The sequence below is a fragment of the Leptosomus discolor genome, chromosome 4 (genome assembly GCF_034619465.1).
Source record: "Leptosomus discolor isolate bLepDis1 chromosome 4, bLepDis1.hap2, whole genome shotgun sequence".
In the NCBI taxonomy this organism is placed as follows: domain Eukaryota; kingdom Metazoa; phylum Chordata; class Aves; order Leptosomiformes; family Leptosomidae; genus Leptosomus; species Leptosomus discolor.
This window is the reverse complement of record NC_141394.1, coordinates 73,214,149-73,231,352: the sequence shown is the minus strand read 5'-3', so window position 1 is coordinate 73,231,352 and position 17,204 is coordinate 73,214,149. Positions and strand designations below refer to the sequence as shown.

At 42.3% G+C, this 17,204-nt stretch overlaps 1 protein-coding gene across 3 annotated transcripts in view; it reads left to right on the top strand.

The window, feature by feature from the left end:
* ADD1 (adducin 1) overlaps positions 1–16,010 on the top strand; it is a 63,869-nt gene extending 47,859 nt beyond the window's left edge. Inside the window, exons 11-18 of one of the 3 annotated variants that reach the window (XM_086464641.1) lie at positions 156–257; positions 2,094–2,183; positions 2,286–2,303; positions 3,230–3,322; positions 9,167–9,323; positions 9,708–10,082; positions 10,840–10,935; positions 15,233–16,010. In XM_086464641.1, the coding sequence (XP_086320767.1) occupies positions 156–257; positions 2,094–2,183; positions 2,286–2,303; positions 3,230–3,322; positions 9,167–9,323; positions 9,708–10,082; positions 10,840–10,935; positions 15,233–15,585 (1,284 nt within the window). In that variant the 3' untranslated portion in view covers positions 15,586–16,010. Of the gene's footprint in view, positions 1–155; positions 258–2,093; positions 2,184–2,285; positions 2,304–3,229; positions 3,323–9,166; positions 9,324–9,707; positions 10,083–10,839; positions 10,936–11,676; positions 11,712–15,232 lie in introns of those variants that run through there. The other 2 variants (XM_086464642.1, XM_086464643.1) reach the window with 2 other exon arrangements.
* The last annotated feature ends 1,194 nt before the right edge of the window (positions 16,011–17,204 follow it).

The following is a 17,204-nucleotide window of genomic DNA, read 5'->3' as shown; positions in this document are numbered from 1 at the left end:
ACTTCAGTAGTCTTAGGAACAAATAGAAGAATACAATCATTGGTTCAGTTCTCTGCTATGTACAATGCATGATCAACTGTTACGTGAATTTGCTGCTCTGAGTGTCCGTAGCCATGACGGCAGTTCTGACTGTTCAACTGTTCTTGATGTTGCAGTGGACTAAAGAGGATGGACATAGAACTGCCACCTCTGCTGTCCCTAACCTGTTTGTTCCATTGAACACCAATCCAAAGGAGGTCCAAGAAATGAGGAACAAGGTTTGTAATAGCAGTAAAATAACTTGGGTTTTGGCCATCACTGTGATGGTGTATTTGTAATGAACTAACTTACTGTGCTGTAGTGACACTTTTGTGGTTCGGGAGCACGGCTCTGGTGTTGTCCTGCCCCTTTATAACTACATACTGAAACAATTTCCTGAATGTTCTGAACTCATCCTGGAAAAAGATGGTATTACTGCCCACTATATGAAGACTTTGTTGTCTTATGTTTTGTTGCTGTCAGACCAGTTGCTGGATACCTCCGAAACAGCCACCACTGAGTTTGTGGTAGTAGTTCTGTTCCCTGAGATCATAGGTTTATGTTAGTGATCTGGTTTCCCGTTTCTGTTTCACCAGCTGAAATTGTGGCCTAGACAAAGAAGTCCATGGATCTCTCTCCATATTATATTTTGATTGTATTATAATATGCTGCGAGTGTTGCAGAAATTTTTGGGCCTTTGGAACTGCACGTTAATCTTTTTGAAATGACCCAATGGTCTTCGAATTTCAGATCTTCTTTGCCCATATACCAACAGGAAAGCATTGCGTGTGTTGGGGTGTTTTTCACTTCTTCTAAAGTATAAAATATGCACTGCTGTCTTGTAAACGCTTAACTTGCTCTGGATTGTTTTGCTACCTGTAATTGATGGCCATATGGAGCATGGGAGTTAGCATTGTGTCCCAGGGAAGTCTGCATGCAGGGGTGCTAGCAGGAATACAGATTTGTTCTGAAATAATTTGTATAAGGTTGACAGAGCTCTTGCTTTTCCTGACTTGGCACTGTAAAATAATAATCACTTGAAGTGAGAAGTCTGGTGAAATTGCCAACCAGTTTCTTGGTGTTCAAAGCACAAATACTGTTCTATTAAAAACTTGAATGAAGCGACTAAGAGGATAGAAGTAAAACTTCAAACTCTTTCCTCTCCCAGTGACAAGAAGGGTAGTAAACTAGAAACAAGTACCGATGAGGCAGGATTTTCATACTTTCTGAAATACCAAATATTAATAATAGCTTGTGTTTGTATACTTCTGTGCGTGTATTTTTATGTAAATTGAATGTCCTTTTTAGTTGGAAAGTAGAGGTCTTTCTGGATGCATGCTTTTCTTCTTTTATCTTGGAACAAGAACCAGAATATTTTAGAAATAAATTGTGAGTCCGTTGTTATGAATTCTTTGCTGCTGTAGGATTTCTAATTTCAATAGGTAGTACCTAGATTTAAAGATCACGTTTCTGTTCCCATATTCTGCATGGAAAGAACTGGGAGGTATTTAGGATGCAACAAAAGGGATGTGTTTGAATACTCTGGAGTGTTAGTTTATGCATAGAAAAATATTTATACACCCTTTTGAGAATATAGTCCTGACTAGATGCAGAAATCTAACGTTGTGCCAGTGTTTCCCAGTAAGTTGTGTAGGAGACCGATACCGTGGTGCAGTATCAGTGGCTAGCGACAGGAACCTGTAAATGAGCGGTCAGGTACAGTAGATTTACGTAGGTGTGACCTCTGGGCTCCTCTTCTCTCCTCACTTTTCTCCACAAGCTGGAGTTGTCTGTTACCTGATCTGTGGAGTGTTACCATGAGCCAGTACTAAAAAGCAAAGGACAATTCTTGCTGTAGTATTTAAAGACTAAACTCTGAGAAATGTGAGGAAACAACCAGGAACCTGAGCACAAATCTTCAAGTGGCGTGTATAAGCACAGCTTTATTTGATGGGTAGGGCCGTAGCAATCGACGTAGCAGCCTGTTGGCAGGTTTACCTGCCCCTTTTCAAGTATGAAAATGTGCTTAACTTTTCTGTTGTTGATGTGACTGTATTCTGCTGTTTTCCTTACAGATCCGTGAGCAGAATTTACAGGATATTAAAACTGCGGGCCCTCAGTCACAGGTTCTTTCTGGGGTAGTTGTGGACAGGAGTCTTGTACAGGTGAGAGTATAAAATACCTAAAACAATTATCTTAAAGTTAAATCTACAATATCCTCTGCTTTCACCTAATATATCACTATAAAATTATTCTTTAATTGGCAGAAAGTAACTGTTTATAAGGTAAGTCTTAGAGGTAACACCGTTGTCTTTGCAAGAGTGCTCAGGGTCAGAAATTCAAGAAGCTTCAGCCATGTAGCCCAAGCATGTCTGTGGAGGATGCTTCTTGGTTTTTTTTTGCTGAATGTAATGCATGAACTTCAGAAGGCTTATTTATATGGGTTAGATTCTTGTTCAAAACTAGTTGGGCTTTGTGACAACTTTTTGTTTGTTTGTTTTCCAAGTTTATGTATCTTGAAGTGTAATACTGGGCACAGCAGGCTCACTGTGGGGCAGTAGTGTTGCGTGTTAAATATGTTTTTTCATGCTTCATAATATTTTATTTGAAGAGCGGTTTGGGAACTGTTATACATCAGTAAAACTTAAAAGCAGTATATCTGGATGTACAAAAGGCTTTATGAATCATAGCTCAAAGTAAAGTAAGAATTAGAGCTATACAGTTGTGCTGTACAGCTGAATGACTGTAAAGGTCAATATATGAAAGAAGCCCTTCACCCTGAGGGTGGTGAGACACTGGCACAGGTTGCCTGAGGAAGTTGTTGATGCTCCATCCCTGGCAGTGTTACAGGCCAGGTTGGATGGAGCCTTGAGCAACCTGGTCTAGTGATAGGTGTCCCTGCCCATGGCAGGAGGGTTGGAACTGGATGATCTTTGAGGTCCCTTCCAACCCAAACCATTCTATAATTCTATGATATCTGCCCCAGATAAGTATTTTCTGATACACTTTTAAAAGTTTGGCAAGTCTTATCGTGACCATAGCATTATTCATGTTGCGTGTCATGTTGTGTGCATGTCAATTCATTGTCATTTGCAATTTTATCTACCAGTTACTGTTTCTTTGCATGTTTTTAGCAAGCATCATAGTGCTTTTGGTTGATGTTTTAAAGCCTGGGCTTGGTTTGCTCTGTTTACCCAATTTACTGTTGCAGGATGCTCCCCTCTCAGACTGTACGGAATCTATTGAAGGGCTCGATCTCACAGAGCAGGCCTTTAGTCCCGCTAAATCTCTGTCTGTTAGAAAGGTACTGCCCTGTCATACTGCTCTAAATACTGTTGTTGACCCTTCGTTTTACCTCTTCCTTACCCTGACCTTTCCCTCTGTTAGCTGATGATTTGGTTAGAAAAGAAAAAAAAAAAAAGATGGATCTCCAAATTATGTGTGTGTGACTATACAAGCAGTTACTCTGCCCTGTTAAAGCATCTTTTATGGATTTTGATCTTTGTGGAAGCTGGTGAGGAAACACTTTTGACATTAAGGTGCTGATGAGGTTCTGCCTATAGTGGGTTTCTTTGCACGTGCTAGTAGTGTTGAATTACTCTAATTTGAGATCCATTTTGAGTTAGCTTAATCTCAGCCTGGTTACATCAGTGTAATTCCAAAGATATCCACATGCTCCAAAATCGATTGGCTTTCAAACATGTAATCGTGCTTGTGCTTATGTAATAAACTGTAAGTACAGAATAAATCCAAGAGATGTGTGTATGGTTGGGGTGGGCAGTCCCTCGAGGCTGAATACGCAGGATCTGTTTGCACCTTGGAAACAATCTGCCCTTGGCTGTCTTTCTCTCCCAGGTTTTGAAGGAGTTTCTTAGATGTGATCTAACAAGCACAGTGTGTAAATCCACATCGCTGTCTCTTCTGCTCCAGTAGTTTATCTGAAAGATTCTTAAATCTTGGTTTAGGTTGTGCCTAACATCTCATTATCAGAACAGTTTTCCCATCAAAACCCAGAAAACTTTGAATTGCATCATTGTTGCAAATCTCATGACATTATAACACTTTCTAGTGTAATGAGCCAGTTTGTATTATAGATAGTTGGGTCATACTGAGAATTTGGTAATGGATGTTTTTCAGATAAGTTTGTTTTATCCATATTCTGAAAGGAAAAATAATAAAACACTATTTCCAGATTTAAGATGAAGAATAAAACAAAGCCACATTCTTCCAGGCAGTGCATGCCTTTTGTTCTCTGCTTGATAATAGCTTCAAAGTGAAAAATTATTTTTATGATAGTCATGCATCGGTTATCACAACACAGGCGGTTTCTTTCATCAGTGATGTGCAAGATATCTTTCAAGTATTATTTTTGAATAATGACATCTTTCCATGAAACTAGTCCAATATTTTACAAGCAGTTTTGTAGATGGCAAGGAGCCTACGAAAGGTCTGTTTGGTATACGATTTTGTCCAGTAGTATAATGTTAGGATTTAGAGGTCTAAATGATGTGTTCCCTGTTTGTGGTGTCGTGAAAGTGCTTTCCGCCTGAAATACTGTGTAAAATTGACTTATAATGTTAATTACTGTAGGAGTGGCCTATTTCATAGTCTTTATTATCTTAATACGGGTTGTGACCTGAATGCTTAATAATTCCCGGTGGGGGGTGGAGGGTGTGGAACAGCAAAAAAAAACCCAAACAAACAATAAAATCAAGGAAAAAAAACCAAACAAACAAATGCGAAACCCTCAAGGATCCAAACAACAACAACAACAAAAACCCAGAGAAATTTTCTAGCAAGATTGTGCCAAAAATCAGTCATGTATTGTGGAACAAAGGAAGTGCAGGCAGTCTTATGATGACCTCACATGAAACTGTGAATGAAACTTCGAGGAAACCTGTACATCAAGGACTTAAGGACTTTTAGTTACCAGATAAGTTCTCAGTTGACAAATGCTTTGACACTCAACTACAGTTAAAGTAAAAAGCTCCATCTGATTGCAGTAACGAAAGCGTACTGTATTTTCAGTTAACCCTGAGATTTATATCAAATACCAGTGCACACCATTTTGGATGGCAAAAGTCCTGTTTGTGTACAGTATGCATGTGATGCTTTGTCTCCTGTGCCTATGGCTGCAGTGGTAAATACTTCATTTTGCCTTGTCACTTGCTTTGTCCATGTTCTGAGAAGTCCCGGCCGTGTTGCAACGCAAGCTCCTTGTGCATCGTGTCATTTTGTTCGTGTTACAGACTTGGTTAACCAAGCTTCTGCTGCAGTCCTGGCTGAATGAGAGGGAAGGCAGGGTGTTCTTACCGGTGACTACTCTGCAGTCTAAGAAAGAAAAAATCACATGACTTTTGAAGAATTTTAAGTAAAAGGTGGATCACCCATTTCGTGTCTTGTCCTTTAGAATGGAAATTCTGTGGCTTTGCTCTTCATGAAAAGCCTCTTGGTTCTGCCCCAGAGCTGGCACTGTGCTTTAATGGTGACTTCTACATGAACAGTACTTTAAGAATCTTGGTTTTTTGGATAAAGGCACTGCATTAATGCCAGATTATGTTAAGAGCAATTGTTAACTTTACAGAATCACAGACATTAGACAATTACTGTGAGCCTACTGTCTGATTGGGAGAAAAATTGGCAGGTATAAGGTGCCAGTTTTGCTCATGTCTGTCTCTGGGAACATGACGAAGTGCTTGCCTGTTAAATGATGGTCACCTCACGGCAGTTTTTGTTTGTTTGTTTGTTTTCTCTGAAAGCAAGATTTGGTGGAAAAGTTGCAAAATCACTTGATAATCTAGAATTTCCTTGCAGGATATGTGAGGTCCTAGTTAGTGAAGGTATATTTTGTATCATTAGCTATAAATGACTTTCTCTTTGTGTCTTTGTGGGAGAGTATGCCCCTGCAAAACTCTCAGGAGTGAAAATACCGTTCTGTTCACGAGCGTAGTCTATTACATCATCTCTTACAGTGGAGAAAATGCTGTTGATATTCAGGTGCTTACACATGCAATCAAACTTCAAATAGTCATCAAAATAGTACTAGAGCCCTCATCAAAATAATACTAGTATCAGCATAATCCAGCTGAAATCACGAGAATATTAGTTTTTGGCATGTCATCCTGTGTTGAAACAGAGTGCCAGTCTTTCATGTGGGAATTTATTCCTCTCTACAGGCTGTCTTGATACTGGAAGCAGCTCCAGACCAATTTCCTAGTTAAATTTTTTTTGAACGTTCGTAGGACTCTCTGAAGGGCCTGGATGTCGATAGCTCTGTAAAGGCTTGTCTGTTTTACCGTCACATTTAACGGTCTACAGTATGCCCTGTACTGTCTTTTTATCTCTTTATGCTTGTTTTCCTTCTGCCCCTGTTACTCTCTTCAAATAAAAACATACAATGCAAAATGAATGCTTGGAAGGCTGCTCTGTGGCCTGTTCTGTGAAGTAACACATCTCCCCTTCTTTGATTTGTACGTGTTTTGGAGTCGTCATGTTGCAGACCTTACCAACGCTACTGTGATGTATTTTCCCCATAGAATCAATCTCTCCACCCTTACAATTTTCATTAGTGGCCTTTGAGCTGCTTCCCTATTACTGATACTGAGCAAAACTGGATACAGCTTTTAGCAGATCAAAAGCTTGCCTTTCTGGTCTCTCTTGTAATTTTTCTGCTTTTGTGGTCCAAAACCCACAAATTCTTTTTCTTTGTAAGACATAATCTGCTTACTGTCATTGCCTCTGATCTTTTTCAATATTCTTTCTCTTGGGTCAAAGATACTGAGCTAGTAAAAATACCAGATTGTGGGTGTGAGTTTTGTGTGAGTTTGGGTTTTGTTTGTTGTTTGGTTTTGTTTTGTTTTTTTTCTTTAAATTTAGTAAATGTGACAAGCTTGATGCGCTGCTTTTATTCCCGGTATTTACCCAAAGGTTCTTTCTTAGGGAGGAGAAGACATTGTGCCAGTGCACCAGCCATCTTGCTGCATAGTGTGTCACTGTTTGTCATTATTAAATCAACAGGTTTTCAGTACAGTTTTGTTTCCTGTGAAAGTCCTTCTACCCAGTCATATCGGATTTAACCTGCAGACAAGATTCAAAGGTTCTCAAACGTTCCAGGCATACGAGCGCACACTGTATGTCTTGTACCTCTGTTGACTTCTGTAATCCTAGAAAACTCTAGAAACTCTGCTCGAGACCAGAGCTTTGCAAGCCCCTGCTACTTATTGCAGAGTTTCAGTTAAAGCTACATACTCAGTTTGAAGGGTGGGCAGAGAGAGGGAGGGGAATACAGAATTGCCATGGGCACCAGTTTTCTGCCATTGTTAAATGCTGGGACCTGTAGGTTTGGGGGTGTTGTACATTTTCTACAAAACAATTAGAATTTGTACAAAGGTTGATGGTTTTGTGACTTTCTATTATGCATTATGCTGTAAGAAAAGCTGTGACTACCAGATCAGAGGTTTTCTGCTATTAAGACGGTTGGTGCTTAATGGAAATAGTTGAGAAAAGGCTTTTGACATTCTGCTGACATTCTGCATCGGAGACGGGAGTTGCTCTTACCTTATGGAGAAATGGAGGTGATCTGGCATCTTGGAGATGTTTCTCTCCTGCGGTTCCTTTCAGGATCTTGCAGTGGAGACTGTTGTTGTGCTGTTTGTTCTTCAGTACTTCTGGCTGGTGTTTGCTTCCTGAGGAGCAGCATAGGTTCTGACAACCAGCTGTTCTTACCTCCCTGGATTGCTCTAGACCAGGTTTCTGGAGATCTTTCATGAGGCTTTCAGAAATACTTGGCTGTTCTGGTCCCCTCATTCCATCTGGACAGTCTTGGCGGTCACCTTCTTGGTGCTGACAAGTTGTCCAAAGCAGCTCTCAGCATCCAAAGCAGTACTCTGTCCACTTTCATCTTCAGTTGTACAGTGAAGACTTCATGCTTGTCTGTCACGTATGGACATGGAACGGAATGTTCATCCCTTTGTTCAGATGCTATTTGATTTTTGAACTGTGCTTTCTAGTGCTTTCTGTTAAATCTTGGTACAAATAACATTTGAATGTGAAGATGACTTGGGGCAATCAATAACCCACACTTACTCAGCAACAGCATTCAAATACCTCTTTTCAGTGATGAAGACGATTCAGGTATCAGTGACAGGAGGCACAGGCCATGCAGCCCTCGTTTCCACACTAGTGTCAGTAGAGTTCCGTGTATCCAATGAAAAAACCAAATGCTTAAACAAGTCCCTTGAAAGGTACAGCAGCTATCCAGGCAAGCATCTTCTGCTTCTGAGACAATGAAAAGCCAACAGCTTTAGTCTTTACTATCTGGTTAGAGAAGAAAAACTAAAAACTTGAGCATTGGAGAATCTGATGCAGCTGCTTTTGTCCATTGGAACGTACTGCACTTGGAATTGCTGGTGTTTTGTTTTTGTTTGTGTAACTTCTTGTCTGGCTTGTGTGACAAATGTAGACCTGCTAACTTGTATAAGATTGCAGTTAACTACTTAAAAATTGCTTGTAATAAACTGCTGGTCTGGTGTATACAGAACCCCTACAAGATGGCTTTTTACTATAACATCTGTTAGATGTTACCTTGTAGCTACTAGAAATGGCTTTCCCCTTATTTAAAAAAAAAAAACAAAAAACAAAACAAAAAAAAAAACAAAAAACAACAACCAAAACAAAACCAGAAGCAAACCCCCCAAAACAAACCCCGAACAAAAATACCTATGAGCTGAGCCCTGTCACCTTCTACAGGTGCTCTGTGCACCGACTGCCGTGCAGTTGGGCCTGGTACCCTGTTTCTTTCCTGGTAAGAAAAAGAAACCTGATATTTTTGTGACTTCATGTACGGTTCAGCTAGATTGTGTGGCTGCTGTTGGATTTACTGCTTGGTGGTGGATATTCCCTGGTGGCAACACTGATGTGTCTGTAAGAATAATTAATGAGACCTGTTTTCTCCTTTATATTAACCTGCTGTTGATTAAATTCTAAAAAAAAAAAAAAAATTCTGTAACAGATTTTTTTTTTTTAATCTGAAAGAAAATAAATGTAGCGTTTTTCAGATTCTCTTTTGTTTTGGTTGCTTATTAGCCTCTTGTCAGGGTTGTGCAAGTTACGGCTTGATTGCAGATGTATCTTAACTTTCTTTTGTCAGGGAGAACTGGTGACTGCATCAAAGGCAATAATTGAGAAAGAGTATCAACCAAAAGTCATAGTGAGCACAACGGGACCAAATCCCTTCAATAAACTCACTGACCGAGAGCTGGAAGAGTATCGCAAAGAAGTAGAAAGAAAGCAGAAAGGACCAGAAGGTTGGTTTCTCTGTGTCTGTTTTTTTTTCTGCAACAGACTATGGTAACAGCGAGTTTATTACTAATCAGCAGGTGGGTTACCTGCAAAGGCCATGGATAAATTATTCAGCTTTTGTGCATTTCAGTTTTTCTAGTGCGAGTTAGAAATACAAAAAGCATATTGGAGATAGGATGTGCCATCTAAGTGTGAATGGAGTATTCCGTAAAATGCATAGATCCTGCTTTAAAAGTTGTCCTAGTAGACGCACTGGGGTGTCAGTGTGGCCGGGTCCTGCTGCTGTTAGGGAGCTGAAACCTTGAAACGTCTGTCAAAAAAATCTCTAGGTACCGCAAAATACTGTGGGTTGTTCCGCTTTGTTTCCCTGGGCGCTGGAGATAGTCTAGGTAAGATCCCAAACCATGGAGAGGCTGCGTTGCCGAGACAGACACCAGCTGGGGGACAGGGTGCTTTGCTTACAAGTCAGACCGTCAGCGAGCAAAACATGTCAGATAAAAAGTCTCTGGATTTGAAAGGCAGATCAAAAACCTTTCGTGGAACAGATACAAAGACTTTGCAGGATTGTGACGTGTCATCACTGTCTAAACCTTTAGATAACGCTCAGTTTGCTGCTGCGTGGGTTTCTTGTCAGACCACGCAGCAAGTCGTCACACCCCTTAACCGAGAAGAGCCAGCCGGGCAGAAGTCCTCCCCCGAGGAATTTCATACTGCAGTGATCAAAGCATTAAGGTCCGATCCTGACCTTTTGGCTGAGGCCTCAGGTACTGCCAACGTGGTGCAGCTGCACTTGCAATCGAAGGAGCGGCCTTCTCACCCGCAGCACTTGGAGGTTCTGTCAGCGACTCTCGTCTGTGGGGCTGATTTCTCTGTTAATTGTGTAGGGGACCTGTGTGGAACAGGGTGTTACTGTTGCTCCTGATACGTGGTGAGCCCTCTTGATGGCTTCCTTTGGATCTAGGGCTGTTTAAACCTGGAAGCAAGGGGGACCCTCCATACTAATAACAAATACACAAACCACTGCAATCTGTTTTGAATCGTTTAATTACTGCATGTTCCTCTGATGATCTGTGCAGCCTTCTTTTGGGATGCCACTTTGTTTACTCCAATAATACCAAGCAAGCAAAAGAGCGTTATCTCGTGTAGGTCTGATGGCATTCGCACACATACACACGCACCCCCGCCCCGTATTTGGTTGTATCTTCCTTGTGGTTTTTCCTCGCAAGTTTTCTTTAGAACGTTGTGCCGAACCAGTTCACAAACAGTTACGTTATTCATGTTCTCTTCTGAAAAAGGAAAAACCAAAACCGCCACAGAACACAACTGAGACCTGAACAGTTTGGTCAGTATCAAACTATCACTTCATTTTCTTTTGCTTGTTTTGGTATTGTTGAATATCCTGGCAGCATTTTGATTCAGAAAAATGTATCTTGTGTCCCTGGAGCAAAAGGACACTTCTGTGATCTCACGTGCTGAAAGGCTTTGTCTGCCTTTCTAACTGCTCTTTGTCTACGTCTGCAGAGCCTTCAGAAGACGGCAGGCAACAGAAAGAGAGAAGTCCCCCTGACCACACTTCAGCTCGCACTCCTCCCAGTACGCCGATTAAAATAGAGGAAGGTACGTTCTTCTGGTTTGGGGGCCGGGGGGAACCAGTAAACCATTAGTGACTGACGCATGCAAATACATGAACTAGTGTCTAATAAAGGTAAATGATTTCTTGTGTTCTGTTTTTATACTATCTAAAATACACTACACTGGACTGCAACAGGAGTTATGTTTACAATAATAAAGAAGTGTGCATTATTTATATAAAAGACAAATTTTCATCTCTTCAGAATTGCCTTGTCATCTCTTGGTGTTTCTCAACCGATTTACCCTTTTGTACATTTTCTGCAAGAAAGAATTGCTCTTACGAAATGAGATGGTGTCTGATGGTGAACCCAGCACAAATTCAGATGCTTTGGTGAATCTACTTCACTGATTGCACATTTCTTAAACATTATTGTACTTGGATTACACCTCAGTAAATATTTTGTCCAGCTCAATTTGAATCTAAAGATCATGATTTGCTCACCTTATGTAGTAGTTTTAACTAAAATGAGAGCAGGGCTGGTAAATTTCCTCAAAAAAAGGGTAAAATAACCATCTTGAACAGGTGTAATCTAATTTTTGTCTCGTTTCCTTTACCTTGTACATTGGATATATCACTTGTCTGTTAGTCTTCCATTCACTACTTCATCTCATCCTGTTCCCTATAAGAATGGTTGCAACCATTCTTCTGACTTAACACGATGGCTGTGATGAATGCATAGATTCTCTACTTGTGCTTTTTTCTTCTTGTGGCTGCGTTACAAACAGGAGATGGATATGCTAAAGAGTACCTGTTACCATAGTAAGTATCATTCCATACTCTGACCTGCTTATGTGCTTTGCTTCACTCTTGCATCTTTGTTTGCTGAGGTTTTTTGTTGGTTTTGCTTTTGTTGGTTTTGGTTTTGTTGCATTTTTGTTTGTTTGGTTTTTTGTTGGTTTTTTTTTTTTTAAAGCAGGCTTTTTCCGTTGAGGCGCTGATTTCTTTAGTTCTTGATTTCCTGAGATTCTAGGCAGTTACAGACCTTGCGTTAAGATGCACTCCCCCTGTGACAGAGACTGAGAGGGTGACGTTTTGTGTTTCCATATCTGTGTGTCTGGTTCCCCAGTTTAAAAAAGAATAGTCTGAAGTTGTCCTGCAGGTATCGCTGAAACAGGTCTGGGAGTTTCTGCCCCAACTGTTGCTGCTGCCTCTGCAGCTTGGGCCCGGTGAGGAGATGGAAGGCAGTTCCTAATCCGTTCCCGTGCAGAAGCGTTCCCAGGGACATGGAGGTCAGCTGGCCCAGCAGACTTCTGCACAGCCCTGGATAAGGAACTGCTCCTTGTTCTCAGTGTCGCCTGGAGGGAAATGCAAATTCCAGCCGAGGAACAGCAGCAAGTACTTGGTGGCAGCAACGTCTACAGCTGTTTGGGCTCGATCCGCAGGGCTACAGCAGATTATACTTTGAAGCAAGAAGGACGTCTGGCCCCTCCATTTGTGTGTCCTGGTATATCCGAAAGTCAGTGTGTGCGTCACAGATACGAAAGTCGTGCTGCGTCGTAGAGACCTGTCATGTTACTGGTGAAGTTCTAAAACCTGAAAATTCTTTTAAACTGAGAATTCTAGTCCACAAACTCCTCCAGCTGTGTAAGTTTTCCAGGACAAACATACAAAGCTTATTTTAGAGAGTAGCGGGAAGTTCGCACCATGAGGGCTGTGGCTGGCGGGAGCTGAATGGTGACCGTGTTCTCTGCGTACAGCTGCCTCTCAGCTTTTTTCCTCATATTGTTTCGATTTAAGTGTAGCTGAAGTCAGGAAAGTGTTTTTTGCATTAACTCGGTTATAGCCTGGTTTGTATGTTTGTCCACATGTTTGTGTTGGAAAAAACCCATAAACCTCTATTTTCATAAATAGTGTGAATTGTAAGCACACCCCAGTATTCATGTTACTTGTCAAACGCTTATGCTACAGTACATATAAAGGGAGGGCATGGACGTAGACATGATTATTCTAAAAAAACTTCAGAAATTTCAAGGTACTGCTGAGTTCTTAAACTGTAAATAGGTTTTGCAGCAAAATGCATTTTTAAACCTTCCTAGGTGCATTACTGAAATCTGTCAAGTAGAACACCAGGGCATGACTGTATCCAGTAAAGAAAGCATGCAACATGTAACTTGTAAATCTCCCTAATTCTGGTAAAAACTGCCCTTAGCAATCCAGATAAACAGATGTTTGTTTGATTCCAGCATATTGTTAATCCGTTTAGTGAAGATGATGGTAATTTGACAAACTGGGAAGGATAACAGTCCTGGAGTAATGAGTTAAAAACTGTTTCTCCAGTGCTCAGGCCAGCTGGAAAATGCTGTTTGAACGCCTGCAGCTTCCCATTCTTTAATTTTAAGAATTTCTAATCCCTTTTTAAAAAATTTTGTTTGAAACTTTCTTTTAAAAAGATAAACTAAAGCTGACTGACAATCTAATATGGTGCCTCCTCTAAGAAACGGGCCAGTTAATGAGTAGAACAGAATATTTTCAGCTGCAGGGGACTGACAGTGACCATCTAGTCCAGCTGCCTGACCACTGCAGGGCTGACCAAAAGTCAAAGCGTGTCGGTGTGAAGGGCCTTCTCCAAGCGCCTCTGAACCACCGACAGGCCTGGGGCATCGACCGCCTCTCTGGGAAGCCTGTTCCGGTGCTTGACCACCCTCTTGGTGAAGAAATGCTTCCTGATGCTCAGTCTGAACCTCCCCGGGGGCAGCTTTGAACCGTTCCCACGTGTCCTGGCACTGGATCCCAGGGAGAAGAGCTCAGCAATGCTTTCTGTTAATTCCTGAACAGTAAAAGGAACTCGGAACAGAGCGCAGTGGGGGTGAAGCCGTGTCGGTGGTGCTTCCTACAAACCTGAGTGCCGCATCCAGACATGGGTGAAACAAGAGCTTCGGGAGGCAGCTCGTCCTGTACATAATCGCTTTCCCTTTCCTTACTCTGTTTTACATCCTGCCTGCATTATAACTTCCGAGCTGCTAACCTGTGCGTTCCGAGTGTTTGGCACTGAGCACTGGCGAGTCTTGCTTATTTTAACCTGGTAGAGGTTCGTGGTGCTTTAGGCAAAACACGTTGGTTTTCTAGCAGGTATTCACAGAGCGGAGCCCTCTAAAATACACTAGAGGATTATTAATCCCATCGGGCAGAATTACACTCGTTGTCATTTCCATGGGAAAAACGGGAAAGAATCAAGTGTTTCTGTGAATTCTTGTGGAAGCCTTCAGTCTTTTCAAATGAAAATGAACAAGATTTTAAAAGGGGTAAAAATAGTTGCCTGCCTTTTGTGCCTTACAGTGGGTACGGCCTGGCTTTTGTTCCAAATTCCTCCTTACGTAACAGCAAGGGGGATGTACTGGACACAGCCAGCGAGATCCTTCTGGGCTGCCGCGCGGTGCTGAACGTTGCAGGGAACTTAGGGAGCGCTTGTGGTTAGATCTGGACGGGCACAGCGGAGCTTTCAGCAGCGCATCTCTAGAGCAGAGTGGTGGATGAGGAAGGTGTTACAGTTGAGGGAGAAGTGGTAAAGTTCACCTTTGGACATAAAGTTACCACTAGATTTTTGATGTTCCTTTGTACAGGGGTGAGTTTTGCTGTTAGACATCACATACGTTTTAAAAAAAAAAAAAAGCTGTTATCGCGTAACCTGCTGAGCTCACTTAATTTGATAAACCACACGGATTTTACTTATAGGAATCCATAATATATACTCATACCGTACAAAAGCGAAGCCTTTGTGATAGGAAATCATGTTCTGAAGCAACATCTGTTGGATCTCGTGGAGGAATATTATGAAAATCCAAGTATGGCGATTAAAAACGGGCAAGCCACCAGCTTGGAAACTAATGGATTTGTACGTGTGGGATCACTGCAAACCAGCAGTTAGTCGTATCCCACCAAAAGAAAAAGAATCAGGATGTGGAATTTCATGACGCTTTTCAATGCCAGTGACAACTGCAGGTTTAATTCCTGCTGACTGTACTGAAACCTCATGTCGCTGGCAAACGCTACAAGTAAAACGTGGGAGAAGTCTGAACAGTGGCTTCCCTGCTGGTTTCCACCCGCATGATGGAATTCAGCTTTTTCTGTTCTGTGGTAAGAAGCTTAAAAGCAAACAAAACTTTTGAGTATCTTCTACCTCTGTGCCCAAAGCGGAAGGAGAACAGACCTATGACAAAGGCTTTTATGCGGAGTAAATACATGAGTATTTTGTAGAGTGCTCTCGCCATCAACTTGCTTCGCTTCCTCTGTCCTAGGGACACCCAAGTAAACTAACTGTGCCGTTGTCTGTCCATCCACCAGAGACACAGCAGGACCAGACTTACAAAGATGACAGTGACGCTGCAACTTTCAAGCAAACCCTCCCAGATCTCACCCCCGATGAGCCTTCGGAAGCACTCGGCTTCCCTCCCTTAGGAAAGGAGGAAGGGAGATGTGATGAAGATGTGCCCAAAAGCCAAACGGAATCACCTGCAGTGGAAAATAAGGAACCCCAGTCTCAACCTGCCGAAGAGCCGGTAACACCGACAGCTGAGGAGGGGACAGCAGCTGATGCCGGTAGTGACGAATCTCCAGGGAAATCCCCATCCAAAAAGAAAAAGAAGTTCCGCACTCCTTCCTTCCTGAAGAAGAGCAAAAAGAAGAGTGACTCCTAAAGGCCAAACACACTGCAGAAACACTGTCATATTTTAAAATCCATTAACCACTAGAATGTACCAGACCGTACTGAGTGTTTTGTCTTATTATGTAAATGAATGCAGCAAATAATCCAGCCAGCCCCTCAAGTTACGGCTTGATTGTTGAGGTTATAACCAGAAACTAGTGTCCAAAAGGTGCTAATCCTGTGTTCTCAGCAGCTGCCACAGATCTGATCCCTAATTTGTAATCAAAGGTAAACTGCTTCCATGTGGAAGGCATTGAATCACTATTTTTAATTTAAAAGCCCACACTGCTTTATGAAGGAATAAACGAATTTACACAATCAACAATAAAATACACATTGCTTACCACAAGAAGGGTTCTTTTCCAATATTCTGCTCAAAGTCACGAGTAAATTTCTTATTAAATATTGACGTTGCGAGAGGAGGCTTTTGCAGTGGTGTTTTCGAGGGAGATGTGTTCTTGAACTGACACCTAAACTTCCGCAGGCTTGTGGTCACCGGTCATGCTTTGGTCGAGCTTTGCAGCCATCCGCTCCTTCCTCTCTTTCTCTCCTCTGACTATTGTGACAAAACGAAGGTGGTTTTCACTTTGCTTTGTTTTATAACTGGCTCGTGAAATCATCTTTGGTGCCTGGGACTGAGACAACCGTGGCGTGTTTTGCTCACGTTGTGTGTTGGAAGAGCCCAATCTTTCTTTTTTTTTTTTTTTTTTTTTTTTTCCCCCCTCTAGTGAATACAGGTGAAGGGAAGTCTGTCTTTCGATTTGCCTCCCTACGAACCAGTCATATGGTAATTTGGCTGTTAGAAGAGGTTAAAAAGTAACTGTATCGAAAGTATTTCAGGAGTGTTTGAGCTGGTGGTGTGAAGCAGGGCAGGTGTGCTTTGGGCCCTCTTAAACACCCCGTGGGGGCCCACGCAAACCTGCTGCACAGAAACCCAATTCGCGGCCTTTTGTGTTTGTTCCTTCCTACGATAACAATGTAAATGCGTTACACGGAATATTTAACCTTGTTTTATATTAATTATCCTCACTTACAAAAGCTGGCATTTCTTTAATTTGTTTGTTAGTTGCCAGCAGTAAAGTACAGCGGTCCCAAGTAACCTTAAAGGCGTATTTTCACAGTTTGCTATAAATGTTTGTTTGATATGTAGCATGGTAAAGAAAATCACTTTCACCACTGAGTTCACTATTTTCCAGTTGCTGCCATGCTTCTGTCGTACCACTAACTGTAACTAGTTTAAGATCAGGTAGGTGAAGCTTGCAGGAATGCTCCAGAAACCGTCTGCAGTTCCCCCAGCCGCAGGCGCGGAGGGTTGGCCGCCGTGTCTGCCCTCAGCAGCAGCAGCAGACGTCGACCCGCGTGGGTGGGAGCGGGGAGCACGCTGACTGACAGCAAGTGCAGCAGAAGGGATGCGGACGTACCGTGGGGACAGCGCAGGCGTCGCCGTCGGTGCCTTGCGCTCGTGCAGCAGCGAGCGGCCGGAGAGGCGGGTTGGGCGGCCGGAGGCAGCTCTGGGCCAAGGCGGCCGGGTTGGCCTCGGGCGGGTTTGGGGCAGCAGCCGAAAGGAGACCAGCGGGGTTGGGAGGTGGTGACTGGTGTGGCGGGACGGGC